Source organism: Crotalus tigris, unplaced genomic scaffold (genome assembly GCF_016545835.1).
Source record: "Crotalus tigris isolate CLP2741 ecotype Arizona unplaced genomic scaffold, ASM1654583v1 scf7180000024339.11422700, whole genome shotgun sequence".
Taxonomy (NCBI): Eukaryota; Metazoa; Chordata; class Lepidosauria; order Squamata; family Viperidae; genus Crotalus; species Crotalus tigris.
Window position 1 is genome coordinate 1,132,005 of NW_024100509.1, and position 15,149 is coordinate 1,147,153.

Sequence of the window (15,149 nt, forward strand, 5' to 3'; positions counted from 1 at the left end):
TCTTGACTTGATCTCGCCCAGGACAGACGTGCAAGTTTGGCTCTTACAGTCTACATTACAGTCTACATTGGTGGATTTTCTCCCAGTTGCTGAGTTGTGTGTATTTGGCACACAGTTTGGCCTTTTCTTAACAATTGATCCATTCAAGCATAAGAAAAGGGGATTTGGAACATTCTAAATTTTCAAAGTTACACCAAATTTTCTGCTTGGTTGGGGGGAGACAGAATCTGAGTGAACAGGAGGGAGCTCCTTTTGATCTCCCCTTCTCCCAATCCTGACCACTAATATTTTCCCAAGGTATCAAAATTATTGAATTCACCGGTGGAATAACGGCTGTTAGTTCCCATCCGGTGTCAGCTCGGCCTCCTTTTTAGTGGAGCTTGCGGCTGCAGCTCCAGTGCCTCGTTACAGATTAGGTGGGGGGGAGGCCCTTTCTTGCGACGCGCTCAGGATTCCCTCAAGGAACTTTAACTGTTTTCTGGAAGCTGCGGATGCAGCTTCGAAGCTTGTTTAAGCCTTTTTTTTTCCTATCTTTGCCTTTGGTAGCTCGATTGCAACGATCGTCCCTCTCAGGCTGCTGGTGCATTGCGCGCCCAGCCGTTACCGCCGATCAGCTGGTAGGCGGCAGAGGAGGGACAAAATTAACGAAAGTTGCAAAATTTACCGGTTTGGAAGACGGACCATCGCAAATACAGGGGAGCACTCACACTACCGGTCTTCCTTCCTGGGGCCTCCCGAAGCGAGGCAGGCACGACCGTTCTTTCGTACGACCACCATCTTGGACCACGTGGTCCCAGATTTCACGACTCTGATTATAATGCTAAGCCAAGGTCTGGAGGAAAGGGCTCCTTTCTCCTCAATAGGATCTTTCCCCTTGTTATTGATGAAGGCAATCATACTAGGACAGGTGTTTTGGGGACACACAGTCTACAGAACGTAATCCTGGTCCATAGTTCGTTTCGCAGGCTGCCATTTTGGGGACGGCCGCCATCTTGTGCAACACTTAGATTCACCTTACATTAATTTCTGATAATTCGAGGTGCATATTTGAGACCTACTTGGAATTTTACTGCGACCTATTTCATTTAGATCTAGTATACCATCATTATATAGAGTTACAGAACGTTTCAGACACACTGCTTTCATTCCTCACATTTTCTGTTCTCAGACTTGGTGTCTCCTGGCCCTAATCTGCTCATACAAACTAATGGAATTCTGTGATTTACAAATCATTACCAAGTTTATCTGGGTTCCGGGTGTACCTCATCATGCATCTGTTCTTATCCATGACAGCCCTAGCCGGATTCCAGGCGTCCCCATTAGTGTGTCTGTCCTTATCCGTGCGCAGATATCGCTGGATTCCAGGTGTCCCCTATCGTGCGCCTGTTCTTATCCACGCAGCAGCCTTACCTGGATTCCAGGTGCCCCCACTAGTGCGTCTGTCCTTTTTTTTATTGATTTTTTTTTATTTTTTAAAACATACAATCATTTATAAAAATACAATAAAATTTTAAAATAGAGAAACCCCCCCCCTTACCCTCCCTCCCACCCCAACCCCCCTCCCTTCACTTCCCAGAGCAGAATACAGGGTTAAAAAAAAAAGAAAATTATAATAATTAAGAAAAAAGAAAAAAAAAGAGAGAGAAAAAAAATATCATAATTAACCTTTAACTCCATAACCTATAAAACAATTCTCTATAATATTTGATATTCATTCATAAAATAAATGAAACTTTTTAATTCCATACTTTTTCTGAATATAATCTATCCACCTTCCCCATACAGTAATATATCTTTCTTGTGTATGATCCTTTAAATAAGCAGAAATTTTTGCCATTTCTGCAAAACTAGATACTTTAAATATCCATTCTTCTAAAGTAGGCAAGGAATCTTTCTTCCAATATAAACCTACTAGTAACCTTGCTGCAGTTAATAAATTCAACATCAAAGTAGTTTCTTTTTCATTTAAGTCAACAAAAATACCAAGTAAAAATAGTTGAGGAGTAAACTTTATCTTTTTTCTAAAAATCTTTTGAATGTTCCACCAAATCATAATCCAAAAAGCCTTTACTTTTTTACAATTCCACCAAATATGAAAGTATGTCGCATCATTATTGCCACATCTCCAACATTTGGGCTGTATGTTGGAATACATACAAGATAATTTTTTAGGATCTAAATGCCATCTATAAAACATTTTATAAAAATTTTCTCTCAAATTTTGAGCTTGTGTAAATTTAACATTTCTTATCCAAATTATCTCCCATAAATCCAATGAGATCGGCTCCTGTATATTCTGAGCCCATTTAATCATACAGTCTTTAACCAATTCTGTTTCCGAATCTAACTCTAATAAAACATTGTATATTCTTTTTATATGAGCCGGACCTTGGTTTTTAATCTGAATAACCAATTGTCTATCTTCTAGTGTTATTCCCTCTTTCTTGTCTACAGTCCATCTATCCATTATTTGTAAATATTGAAACCATGACTGTAGAATATTTTGCTGCCTTAATACATCTAGGGATTTCAAATGCCAATTCGAACCAGAACAAATTAACAATTCTTTGTACGAGATTTTATCAAAATTTGTCCCCTTAGAAGTTCCCTCAATTGCATGTCTGGGAATCCCCCAGATAGGTATTTTATAATTTAATCTATAATAATACTTCTTCCAAACACGAAGTAAGGCATTCCTCAAAATATGTGATTTAAAAGTCCGATCAACTTTCTTATTAAAAATTAAATATGCATGCCAACCATATATTAAATCCCAACCTTCCAAAAAAAGAATATCCATATTTGTTAAATTAAGCCAATCACTTAACCAAGTTAGGGCGGCTGCATCATAATATAATTTCAAATTAGGTGCCTTAAGTCCCCCTCTTTCTCGAGCATCCTGTAATATCTTAAATTTAACCCTTGGTTTCTTCCCGGCCCATATAAAATTATTGATACCCTTTTGCCATTCCTCCAAATTTGCCTCTTTTTTAAGAATAGGTATCATCTGAAACAAAAAAAGAAACTTTGGTAGAACATTCATTTTTACAGCTGAAATTCTCCCCAACAATGACAAGTGCAATTTTTTTCCAATCTCTTAAATCCTTTTGGACTTCTGCCCATAGTGGTTCGTAATTGTTCTTATACAATTTTCCATTTGAAGCAGTTAGATATACTCCCAAGTATTTAACCTTTTTTACCATCTGAAAACCTGTGGCTTTAATCAAACTTTCCCTTTCTTTAACTGACATATTCTTAGATAATATCTTAGTCTTATAATTATTAACTTTAAAACCAGAAACATTCCCATACTGTGTTGTGAGTTCTAATAAACCATCAATCGCCTGGTTTGGTTGTTCCAAAATTAAAACCAAATCATCCGCAAATGCCCGCAATTTATACTCATTCTTCCTTATCTTTACACCCTTAATTAACTTCGATTCCCGAATCTGAATCAATAAAATTTCCAATGTTAAAACAAATAACAATGGGGATAATGTCCTTATCCAGTGTATAATACCCTCTGCATCTCAGGAGCCCCCTATCATATTCCTGTAGCATCAAAGGATGGAGGTATCAAGGTATACAAAAGGGCGTTTATCTCATCTTCATTGGCTCCAATGAATCCCATTTCACATAATCTGGTAAGCGCAGACAAGACTGCGACCTAGAACAATGACAAAACTACTGCTAAGGCCTCTAGGAGGTCTGAAAAGCAGGCCAGCTGGAGACACCAAGCTCTAGAGAAAGAATCTTTCAAAAGCACAGAAAAAGGGCCAGGTTGGAGACCTCTCAAGCTGAGGGGTTAGCCTTTGACCTACCCCTAGAACCCCAACCTCCCTTCTGGGAATATGGTCAAGGGGAGAGTCTTTACATTTCTCTGCGCAGTGTGGGACTCCCAAGGCTACCTTTGTCCCTAATGCGGCCGGTCTCCGACCAAGCGAGCTCGTTCTCCTCCGTACGGAGGATCGTCTCGCCTTGTTGATAGAGTAAGCGGCAGACCGTGCTCTTGATGCCAGGGCACAAGATTCTACTTTAGGGGCCGTCCTTCCCTCAATTACTCACCAATTGGTTCCGGAAACCTAATTAACTTCGTTTTCCCTGTCTGGGTCCACCTGCTCTGAGGGTTCATCCCTTCGTGCACACGACATTGAGCATGGGATTCCAATGTCTGAGGAGGAGGAGCCTCCTTCAGGGGCCTCCTCATTCAGTGGCTTCTTCAATCCTTCTTTCTTTGTCACTTTGTTACGCAAGGCCATGTCCACAGCCCATCTAGGGCTGATTCTTCCTCATCAACAGCCTAGTTTTCCCTAGAATCGGAGGTGGATCCAAATTTCACCAAAGCAGTGACTGCTCAACACCGTATCCCTGGTCCTTCCATGTTCTTGAACGCGATACGGAAACAATAGATGTCTCCCGCCTCCCTTTCCCTTCCAGGTAATACTGATATAAAAGTTATACAACGGGGCAAAAGATTTTCAGGAGGCATTGGAAGGCCTGCGGTGGACGAGCCATGCGGGCCCCTAGTATCTCTCACCGCCATTCCTGGAGATCCTCTGAGGTTCTCAAAACTGAGGGCCGTAAGTACGAACTCACCGATCGCAGAACGCATCAAGCGTCTACATGGCCTATTAGGTCAGTCACCTCCTCATCCTTCCTCAACAGAGCCGTCCTCCACTGGCTCAGGCCATTCCAGGCCCATATCCCAGCGGAGGATATTCGTACACACCAAGGTCTTAGTAAAGTGGTGGCTGTCACCGTGCACGCCTCGGATGCCACCCTCTAAGCTGCCAGGTTTTCCTCCAGGGCTTGGCGCCTAGAATAACGGGTCGCCGTATATTGTAGGTTGAGACACTGGCATGCAGAAGCCAAGTCTAAGTGACGCTTTTCGGCAGCCCCATATCAGGGAGGTATATTGTTTGGGGATGCGTTGAATCCTTATTTAACTGAGAACAAGGACAGGCACAAGGTCCTCAATCACCTCATTAAGAAAGCAGACAAACAGCCAAATTATTACCAACAGGGGCAGTAATTTCGTGCAGGGGATAGGCATAACTTCTCCCAACCAATACGTTCCTGTCTGGCTAGGCAGGACAGACAGGAGAGATAGCCTGACAGACAGACATTCAGGCCTAGATAGCAATTTCAGGGCAAGCGGCCTTTCGCGGGAATGACCAACCATTCCGCCGATCCGGGTGACTCTCTGGCGATTCCTCACATAGGAGGCAGACGCTCTCTCTTTGCCCACCGATGGGAAGCCATCACACAGGCGCGGGGGTACTGGATACCGTATGCCACGGCCTGTTCTTAGAGTTCATTTCCAACTCTCCAACTTGTTCTCTGTCTTGTCCCTACCCATGATACTGGACAAAACGGAGACTAATGAACAAAGTTGTTCAACATCTTTTAAACTTACGGGCCTTAGAACCGGTGCCGGCAGACCAGAGTGCCCGGGGCTTTTTATTCCATCCTCTTTGTCGTCCCTAAGGCGTCAGGGGAATGGACAGCCATTTTAGATCTCTAAGACTTGAATTTCTTCTGACATACCGCAGGTCCAGAATGCAAACGCTCCGATCCATCTTGGGAAGTGTAAGAAAAGGGGACTTCCTGAGGTCTTTCGATCTCACGGAAGCATACCCTCATATTCCCATCTCTCTCAGCCACCGCCGTTTTTTTCTATGGTTTGTATACAAGGGGCGCCATTTCCAATACTGGGCACTCCCATTTGGCCTATCATCGGCTCCCAGGGTATTTACCAAGATCCTGACGGGCCTGGCAGCTCATTTTAGGATAGTGCCAGTCAGAGTCCAATGTTACCTGGATGACATTTTAATCCAGTCATTGTCCATCCAGTCCGCCATGACGGATCTCAAACTGGTGGTAAAGCTGATCCGGGACCATGGGTTCTCCATAAACTCTCCCAAGAGTCATAGGGTCCCCACAACCAGGCTATTGCACCTCGGGGCCATTACAGACACAGTGGAGTGTGAGGTGTATTTATCCCAAGAAATCTGGGACTGCATAGGAGAGTCAGTCCTTCAATTATGCAGGAGTCGGACAGTATCATTGGTCAGTCTCTTCCAACTGTTGGGCAAGATGATCTCTGCCATAGCAATCATTTCCCTGGTCCAGGCTCCACTCCAGGCAACTACAGTGGTTCATACTCCGTTTCAGAGACAGAACCTCAGTGCCTTCCAACAAAGAGTCAGACTTCCACAACAGGTAGTGCGTTCCCTCACGTGGTGGTTATCACTCGCCAGGCTCGGAGGATCATGTTTCAGGACACCAGACCGGATAGTACTAACAGCCGACGCCAGCCTGTTTGGCTGGGGAGCACACCTTCGTTCGCAGTGGGCACAGGGCCATTGGTCTCGGTCAGACCTTCGCCATAACATATATTGGCTCGAACTACGGGTCATACGTCTAGCCCTTTCACAGCCTGATAAATGGGTGTCATGTGCTGGTCGTCAAGGACTGCATGGCTGCCAAGACTCATATAAACCGCCAAGGGGGCACCAAATCTCAGGCCTTACTGACCGAGTCGCTCTTACTGGGATCTTGGGCAGCATACAATCTGGCCTCCATCCAGGCCGATCATATTTCAGGGGAGGCGAACACTCGGGCGGACTTTCTGAGCAGAACAACGGTAGATCACTCGGAGTGGCATCTTCACCTGAGGGTCTTCAGAGAGATCTGTCACCGTTTTCGGTCTCCCAATATTTGGACCTCTTTGTGTTTACGAATACTGCTCACCTGCCTCGGTTCTTCTCACAGTTCCCAGCTCCAGGGATGGAAGGATGGATGCTCTTCGGAGCCCATGGTCACAAGGTTTGCTTTATGCCTCTCCTGTTCTACCTCTTATCCCGGCGGTAATACGCAAGCTTTTTCGGGAGCGAGCAGAGATACTCCTGGTGGCCCCTTATTGGCCACGGAGGCATTAGTTGGCCGATCTGACGAGTCTCTCCCTAGCAGATCCTTGGCGGATTTTTCCGGAATGGGTCTCTCTCAGCCAAGGGGTTATTCTCCAGATCCCCAGTGGCTCCAGTTAACCATCTGGCACTTGAGCGATCAATCTCATCACAGGACCCATGCTCACCAGGAGTCATTACAGTAATCCAGGCATCCCATCGTTCTTCCACAGCCATATTTACAAGGCCACGTGGATGAATTCTCAATCATGGTGCGCCGGTTGGCACTTGACACTCTCGACACTCACGATTCTCCACATCCTGGACTATCTGTTAGAAGGCCTGGAGTGGGGCTTGGCCCCAAACTCAGTGCGCAGACAGATGGCTGCTCTTTCCACGGTCCGAACCTGTGACTCTGTGGGTTCTTTGAGACATCACCCCTTAATTCGCTCATTCCTCAAGGGGGCTTCTAACACCAGGCCCCCTATGATGCACAGGTACCCTTCGTGGGAATTACCAAGGGTCATTCGGGCTCTTACCAAGTTCCCCTTTGAACCCTGAGGATGTGCGAAGTTCGCTACCTGTCCCCCAAGGTGACATTTCTGGTGGCAATCACGTCGGCACGACATATTTTAGAATTGGCAGCACTTTCAACACGGGACGACCCGTGCATTTTTTCCACCGGGATCGAGTAGTTATTCGACTCGACCCTACTTTCTTCCCGAAGGTCAATTGTCGGTTCCATATATCACTGAAAATTAGCGCTGGCGGATTTTGTCCCATTACATCGCATGCTCTGGACTCGGCAAGGGCATAGTCTGGATGTCCGCAGGGCACTTCGGTACTATATTTCGCGGGCAGCATCGTCCCGCAAATCAGAAACCCTCTTTGGGTCCTTCCATTCTTCCTCCTGAGGTCGGAAGGTTCCCTCTTCCACAATTGGCAGGTGGATCAGGGCATGCATTGCCGGAGCATATCAAGCTGAGTCACTTTCCGGTTACACGTGTTACAGGCCACTTTACGGGAGTGCAGCTGTTTCTGTGGCATGGGCCACTCAGACGTCCATTGAGGATGTCCGTAGGGCGGCTACATGGCTTTCGCCATCTTTTTCATACAACACTACTAAATCGTTAGGTTTGCCTCGGTTAAGCCTTCCTTCGGTAGGAAAGTTCTTCAACAAGTTTTACATCAAAGTGCCACACCGGACCAGTCTACTACTCACCCTCAGGGACAGTAGGCTTTGGTATGTCCCATTGGTGGATTCTCCATCTCCAGTGCTGGAGAAGGGGCGTTGTCTTACCTGAATGCCTTTTCTCAGCACGGAGATGGAGAATCCACTCCCACCCTTTTAGGTCAATTAGGCCTAGGGTTAGTTATTTTTTGTGAGCCATAACGTCTTGCTGTCAGTCAGTTGGCTGTGCTCGCATCAAGACTGGGATCTCTATGGTCCAGGATGGGCGTGGCAACTTTGGCTGTCTTGATCTGATTGGGCAGGAATACAGTCTAAACCCATTGGTGGATTCTCTATCTCCGTACTGAGAAAAGGCGTTCAGGTAAGACAACGCCCCTTCTGTGTATGTGTGTATAAAACCCCAAAGCTTTTTTATAATAACAAATTATAAGACCAACAAAAATGTACTTTGCAAAATTCTTAAATACTTTATCACCCATTTCAAATGAACCCATGTTAGTCAACACATCAATAAAAAAGTATATATCTTATATTTCAATTTAAACAGTGTAATAAATTAAAGAATATGAGAAGCTGCTGAATAGTAGATTATTCTTTCTAGATTATATTGTCTGCTTGAATCAGTAGCACATGCAGAACGCTCCAGGCAAAGGTTTTTTTATGTCACCTGCCACTTGTTCCTTTTAAGTAGAGATGGTAAGAAATAAACCACACACTTTCTGCATGCAGTTTTGTGTTCTTAAGTTTAAAATAGGTTCTTTTTTAAAGCTACTCATATTGGTGACTTTGAAATTTAGAATGTTGATGAATATAGTGTAGAATTTAAACATTATAAAAGGTAATGTGAGCAGTTCAGAGAGATTTTAATAGAAGGGTATGTGAAATTGCTTTAGGTAAAGAACAACACAATTGCATTTTTTATATCTAAGGTTACTCTTTGATCTCATTGTGAGGGACATCCTATGATTTATTCCTGTGATTTTTAGTCTAAATTAATTTACTTCAGCATGCAAATTCAAATTTGTGTGATAGATCTTTGGATTTCAAAAAATAACATTTTTTTAAATAGTAGAATAGCCTATATTCTGAACTTCTAATGTGAATATAACTAATTTTGTTCAGATTCTATCACAGAAATATAATGTATAAATACTGAATTGAATCAAATATGTTAGTCTATAATGTTTAATTGCAACTACCCTGGTCTTGTTTAGTATTCTTCCATTTTTTACACTCATACACATGGATGCATGTCCTTATTCTTTTATAGGTCTTAAATTGATTATAGAAGTGATATTTCCTAATTTATTGAAGAAGACTGTAGGCTTTCCTACTTTCCATATTTGTAGAACTACTAATTTACCTCTTAGTAAATTCTGTTAGAATTTGTAATCATTCAAAAGTGCCTTGGTATTAAGCAGTCCTTCCATACACAATTCTGTGCCTGATACATCCATATAATGAGAATTTTCATTGTTCGGTGATACAGCTATGTGATTTGTTCAGTGTGGGAAAGTGGACGAAAAAGAATTCTCCATTAAATTTGTGACAATATTTGATGCACGGATCTGTTCTTATAGTAGGACTAGATCATGCTCTAACATGTAAAATTCTTAACACCATCTATCAAACGGTATTATATAATTATTGACAATAATAAATATTATTTTTTCTTTGGAGATCCAGAAATTTTTATCACATGCTACCCATGCACGCTTATTAGTATATAGATTTCACTGGAGTACTGTATTTGTAGATTCTATAAAAGTGAAATTGTTCTGATCATTGCTCAATATATGATACTGTCAGTCCTGTGAATGTAGGAACCTGAGCTTCTCCTCTTCTCCAGGGTTCTTAGGTTAACTCTATTATATAGAACAGACTATTATATGATTATATTAAGCATAAATTGCAACAAGCAACTATAATACAAACCAGAAAATACAGTTGTGATGATAAAATGTAAAAAAACCCCTTATATATGCTTGTAAGGGTATATATAAAATAAACTAAACGTTAAAAGAAAAAGACTAATTTTTTAAAATCCATATATGGTATTTATTTTACATGCTGTCATGGTGTTTCAAACCTTTCAATTGTTCCCTGCCACTAACTCCCTTGCCAAAATTACAGTAGAAAAATAGTGAGAAAGTTTAGATGAATTTCTGACATAATTAAAATCAGCTATTCAGATAGGCTAAAATTATTAACTCTTCTGTAATAGTCCCACCAACTGAATAGTGCTATAACATAACTAATTTTTCACTTCTGCCTATGGTTATACAAAATAACAGGAAAATATCTCTCTCCTTGGCTTATCTTTTGTTACTGTTATATTATGCCTTTTTAAATTATAAGATATCTTCAATATTTTCTGAAAATGGAAAAAAACGAAGTCAAAGTCAAGAAAAAAATCAGCTTTGTAGAATGGCAAATCAGACATAATGTATTTTCTTATTTGGGGCGTGGTGGAATATATTATAATTCAAAGCTTTTAGCAGTAGCAGTATGGAAAGACTAAGGTTTTGGTACTTACAAAAGAATTACTGCATTGAACGCCAGTTTGCTACACTTTCAGGATTGTGTCTGAAACAAAAGCTGTCGTATTTTCAAGACCTCGGAAATATATCCTGTCTTCAGGCTCTGAGCCTCCTGAGCTTGGATATGTTGACATTCGAACTTTGGCAGAGAGTGTGTGCCGCTATGACCTTAACTACATGGATGTAGCATGGCTGGAATTGGCCAATGAAGAATTCAAAGAGATGGGTAAGTGCTAGTTCCAGTTACAGCCCCAAGTTAGAGAAGTAACAGAGAAGAGTTGAGGTAGGGTTTTCTGAACTAACCAGTGTACTATATAGGGCTCATTTGAACTTTCTGGGTGGAAGAGGTGGGGAGAAAAACTGCTTATAAATAAATTGTATGTGGGTGGGATGGGGAGATGGATTTGAGTGAATTATTAGATGTTAACATCTCAGGTATATACTCAAAAGTTAGGATTTTTGAGATTCATTGGAAGTCTGCAGGAAAAGGGAAAGCATACAGTAAGGGAAAAAATTATTTGACCCTCTCCTGATTTTGTACATTTGCCCACAGACAAAGAAATGATCAGTCTATAATTTTAATGATAGATTTATTTTAACAGTGAGAGACAGAATAATAAAAAAATCCAGAAAAACACATTTCAAAAAAGTTATAAATTGATTTGCATTTTAATGAGTGAAATAACTATTTGATCTCCTATCAATCAGCAAGATTTCTGGCTCCCAGGTGTCTTTTATACAGGTAACGAGCTGAGATTAGGAGCACTCTCTCTTGTTGCCTGTATAAAAGACACCTGTCCACAGAAGCAATCAATAAATCAGATTCCAAACTCTCCTTTATGGCCAAGACCGAAGAGCTGTCCAAGAATGTCAGGGACAAGATTGTAAACCTACACAAGGCTGGAATGGGCTACAAGACAGAAGTAACAGTTTAATGTAATGATACTTAGAGTCATAGTATAGACCAGACATGTCAAACACAAGGCCCGGGGGCCGGATGCGGCTCTCGAAGTGGTTTCATATGGCCTGCGAAGCCATCCTGGAAACAGTGACGGAATGGCCCCCGCTGCCTTGGCCCTGGCCCAGGCCGGCCAGGAGCCAATGTACAGTTTTGTGGTGGCCATCTATGCTGAAATGCATTCAGTCTTAGCTCCACAAGGCCGTCTGGAAACAATGAGGAACCAGCCCCTGCAGCGTTGGCCCCACCCCCCAAGTGCATGCTGGGGAAGTGTCACCCTTTGTGAGGAATGAAGAAATGCAAATGGCCCTCACCTACTTCACATATCCGGCTTGATGGGCTCTGCCCTGGTCCCACCCCTTTCTGCCAGAGACCCTCAGATCTGTCCCACTCCTGCCCAGGCCCCCACAGGCACCCTTGACAAGAGTGATGTAGAGCTGGTCACGTCCATCCAGTAGGTCACACACACTCCATCCCCACCCAGTAGGCCACACCCACCCTGGCTACACCCACCCGGCCCCCCAAGGGCAACCGCAATGCTGATGTGGCCCTCAAATTGAGTTTGATAACCCTGGTATAGACCTATCTTCTCCAACTGATTGCTGGACTGCAGCTTCCATCATGATGGTAATGATCATATAGGCTGTAGAGAATTAGAGTTTAAAGTCCATCACATCTGATTTTCACTAAGAACCAAGTACATGCTAGTATGTTAAATGATACATCTACTCACCTTTGGGGACAAAGTGGTCTTGAATAAAAGCTATTTTTTTAGGCATTTGTTTGTGTGTATTACTTTTAAAATAAATTCACAACAGAGAGTTCTAGAAGTGTCCTAGACGTAGATTCCCAAAGTAACTGCAAAGTAACATCCTTAATTCCTCTAGCTTGAAGAAAGAATTTTTCAAGGCCGGCACAACATTGTCTCATCCACACTGTTATTTGGCAGATATGCTAACATCCACCTATTTAAATGCATTTGCCCTTTTGATTCAAGGCAAATTAATAAATCTAACATCATAATTTTATGTGCATTTGGGAAGATGGTTAATTTTTATACCCACTTTTTACTTTTATCCTCACATCATGAAACCATCTGTGTGATAGTCAGATTGATGGTACCAATTAAGATAAGGCAGTAGTTAGTATCAAACATAACCTAAGTCTTTTTTCTTTCCTTTTCTTTTCACTTTGATTTCATTTGATTGTTTATATTGCTAAACTAGATGGTAAGTAAAAGAGAATATGAATATGAAAACTAAATGTCATTATATAAATTAACCAGGAATGCCTGAAGTAGATGAATACACCATGGAGAGGATCATGGAAGAATTTGAGCAACGGTGTTACGACAACATGAATCATGCTATCGAGACTGAGGAAGGTCTTGGCATCGAGTATGATGAGGATGTTGTCTGTGATGTTTGTCAGTCTCCAGATGGTGAAGATGGCAATGAAATGGTGTTTTGTGACAAATGCAATATTTGTGTTCATCAGGTATAGCACCATGTACAACAATAATATTGGGACTAGTATAATTTCACTGTGATGAGGCAATAAGGATTTTGCACATTCTAAGCATGTGAGCTCTTAAATATATATGAAATATATTGGTAGAGGCAAAGGGACAGGAATAAAAGGAAATGAGGTAAACTGAGCTAAGTATGGATAATTGTCTCACTTGCCTGGTAACACTTGGCTGATATTCTCTGTGCTCAGTCGCTAAGCAGAATCTTGCTTGATTAGTAGTCGAATGGTAGATTTGTAGAAAATACCAAATTTGTAAACTAGAGCACTAAATATAGGTATATTATAGAACAGGGGTCCCCAACCCCAGGTCCTTGGACCAGTACTGGGCCACAGCATACCAGCAACTGGGCCACACAAACAAGCAAAGCCCCATCCGTGAGATGCAGGCAGCATACAAAACTACACACCCTCCGGTCCGTGGAAAAACCTCTCTCCACAGAACTGGTCTCTGGTGCCCAAAAGGTTAGAGACCTCTTATAGAGTATAGATAGTCCTCGATTTAATCACCACACTTGGGCCCAGAATCTCAGTTGCTAAGCAAGGTGTCGTGAGTTGTGCCTGATTTTACAATATTTTTCCACAAGTGCTCAAATTTTGATCCTGCCACAGTCGTCAGTGTGAGAATGGATCATAAGCCACATTATTCACTGCCGTTGTAATTTCAAACCATTGCTAAACAAATGTTTATAAACAGAACTACCTATAAACATTCCAGAAGAAGCCAGTGGAAAGCTGCTTCTGTTTTGCTGACAGGAAAATTCTTAAAATTGTCCATGAAATCATCAGGAATGCATTTTATCTTTTATTCATGGCTATTAGAAGTTCCATAGTGCTGTGTGAGGCTTAGTGACCAGTGTGTCTTAAGAATTTTGAGTTACTAACTATGAAGATTAGTAGCATTTTGTTGGAAAATATCATTAACACAAATTCCTACTTGGAATTGGAATGTTGGTGTTACTGCTGCATTTTTTCATTTGCATTGTGAGTTTTAAATGCTATATCTGGTTTCATGTATATTTTTTTGTTTTTGTTTTATTTTGAATGTTTGACCTCTTAGGTTTGTTCAGTTGCTGTCCATTTAGCTTCAACATATTCTTGCCTATAAATCTACCATTTTGTTGCATTTTTTGTAAGCATTCCAAAGTGAGAGAAGAGTTTTGATTTGTCTCCTTTTATGCATTGAGAACAGTTTCAGACTTCTCCTCCAAAGGTAGAAATATGCTTCACCATTTGGAAAAGGTTATGCATCTCTATGTGGAGGATGGATTACATAGGTGAACTTAGTTCAGCCCATCTGTAAGAAATAATCAGAGTGTAGTTATATTTTATGTAAAAGATAGAGTATGTATTTATGTTTCTGTTAAAACAGATGAGTATAATCTTAGATCCCAGGTTTGTTTTGACAGTTGAGGACTTTGGATACAGGCCCCAAATTCTATGGAAGTCCCCACCAATTATTATTTTTAATGCAACAAAAAATAATACATTAATAGGAGTAATGTAGATTACATTTAAATATTGTCCTTGTTCTTTTTCTACTTCCTTTTAAATGTAGTCCCCAGCACACCATGCAAAATTCTGTTCTTAAAAATTGCACATTTCTTCTTCAAAGAAGAATTGTGGATAGTTAGATTTGTATTTGTTTGTTTATTTCTCACCTTTATTTTTACAAATAACTCAAGGTGACATATCCTCCTGTTTTCCCTACAACAATCCTGTGAGGTGGGTTGGGCTGAGAAAAAATGACTGGCCAAATATTAATATATTAATAATCAATATTTCTATGAGTTGTTTCCTGTTGAGGAAGAAAAACACTATGTGTGTATTTATTCTCCAGATTTCTTTTTAAAAAAACTGAGTGGATTTGTTAGTAAATTATGATAAGCCAGAGAAGAGGGCATTTTTATGTTTGAGCTGATTTTGAACATTTTATACATTTAAAGTTATTGATTAATTGGCAGTCACTCTTACTGCTTTTTAAATTATATTGAACCACAAAAGATTAAAAACATCAGAAGCAA

The 15,149-nt window shown here is 41.2% G+C and overlaps 1 protein-coding gene across 2 annotated transcripts in view; it reads left to right on the forward strand.

The window, feature by feature from the left end:
- The window catches only part of JADE1 (jade family PHD finger 1), a 62,635-nt gene that overhangs the window by 27,446 nt on the left and 20,040 nt on the right, over nt 1-15,149 (forward strand). For both annotated transcript variants that reach the window (XM_039325872.1, XM_039325873.1), the window contains 2 exons: nt 10,679-10,866; nt 12,884-13,095. In XM_039325872.1, the coding sequence (XP_039181806.1) occupies nt 10,679-10,866; nt 12,884-13,095 (400 nt within the window). The remainder of the gene's footprint in view (nt 1-10,678; nt 10,867-12,883; nt 13,096-15,149) is intronic.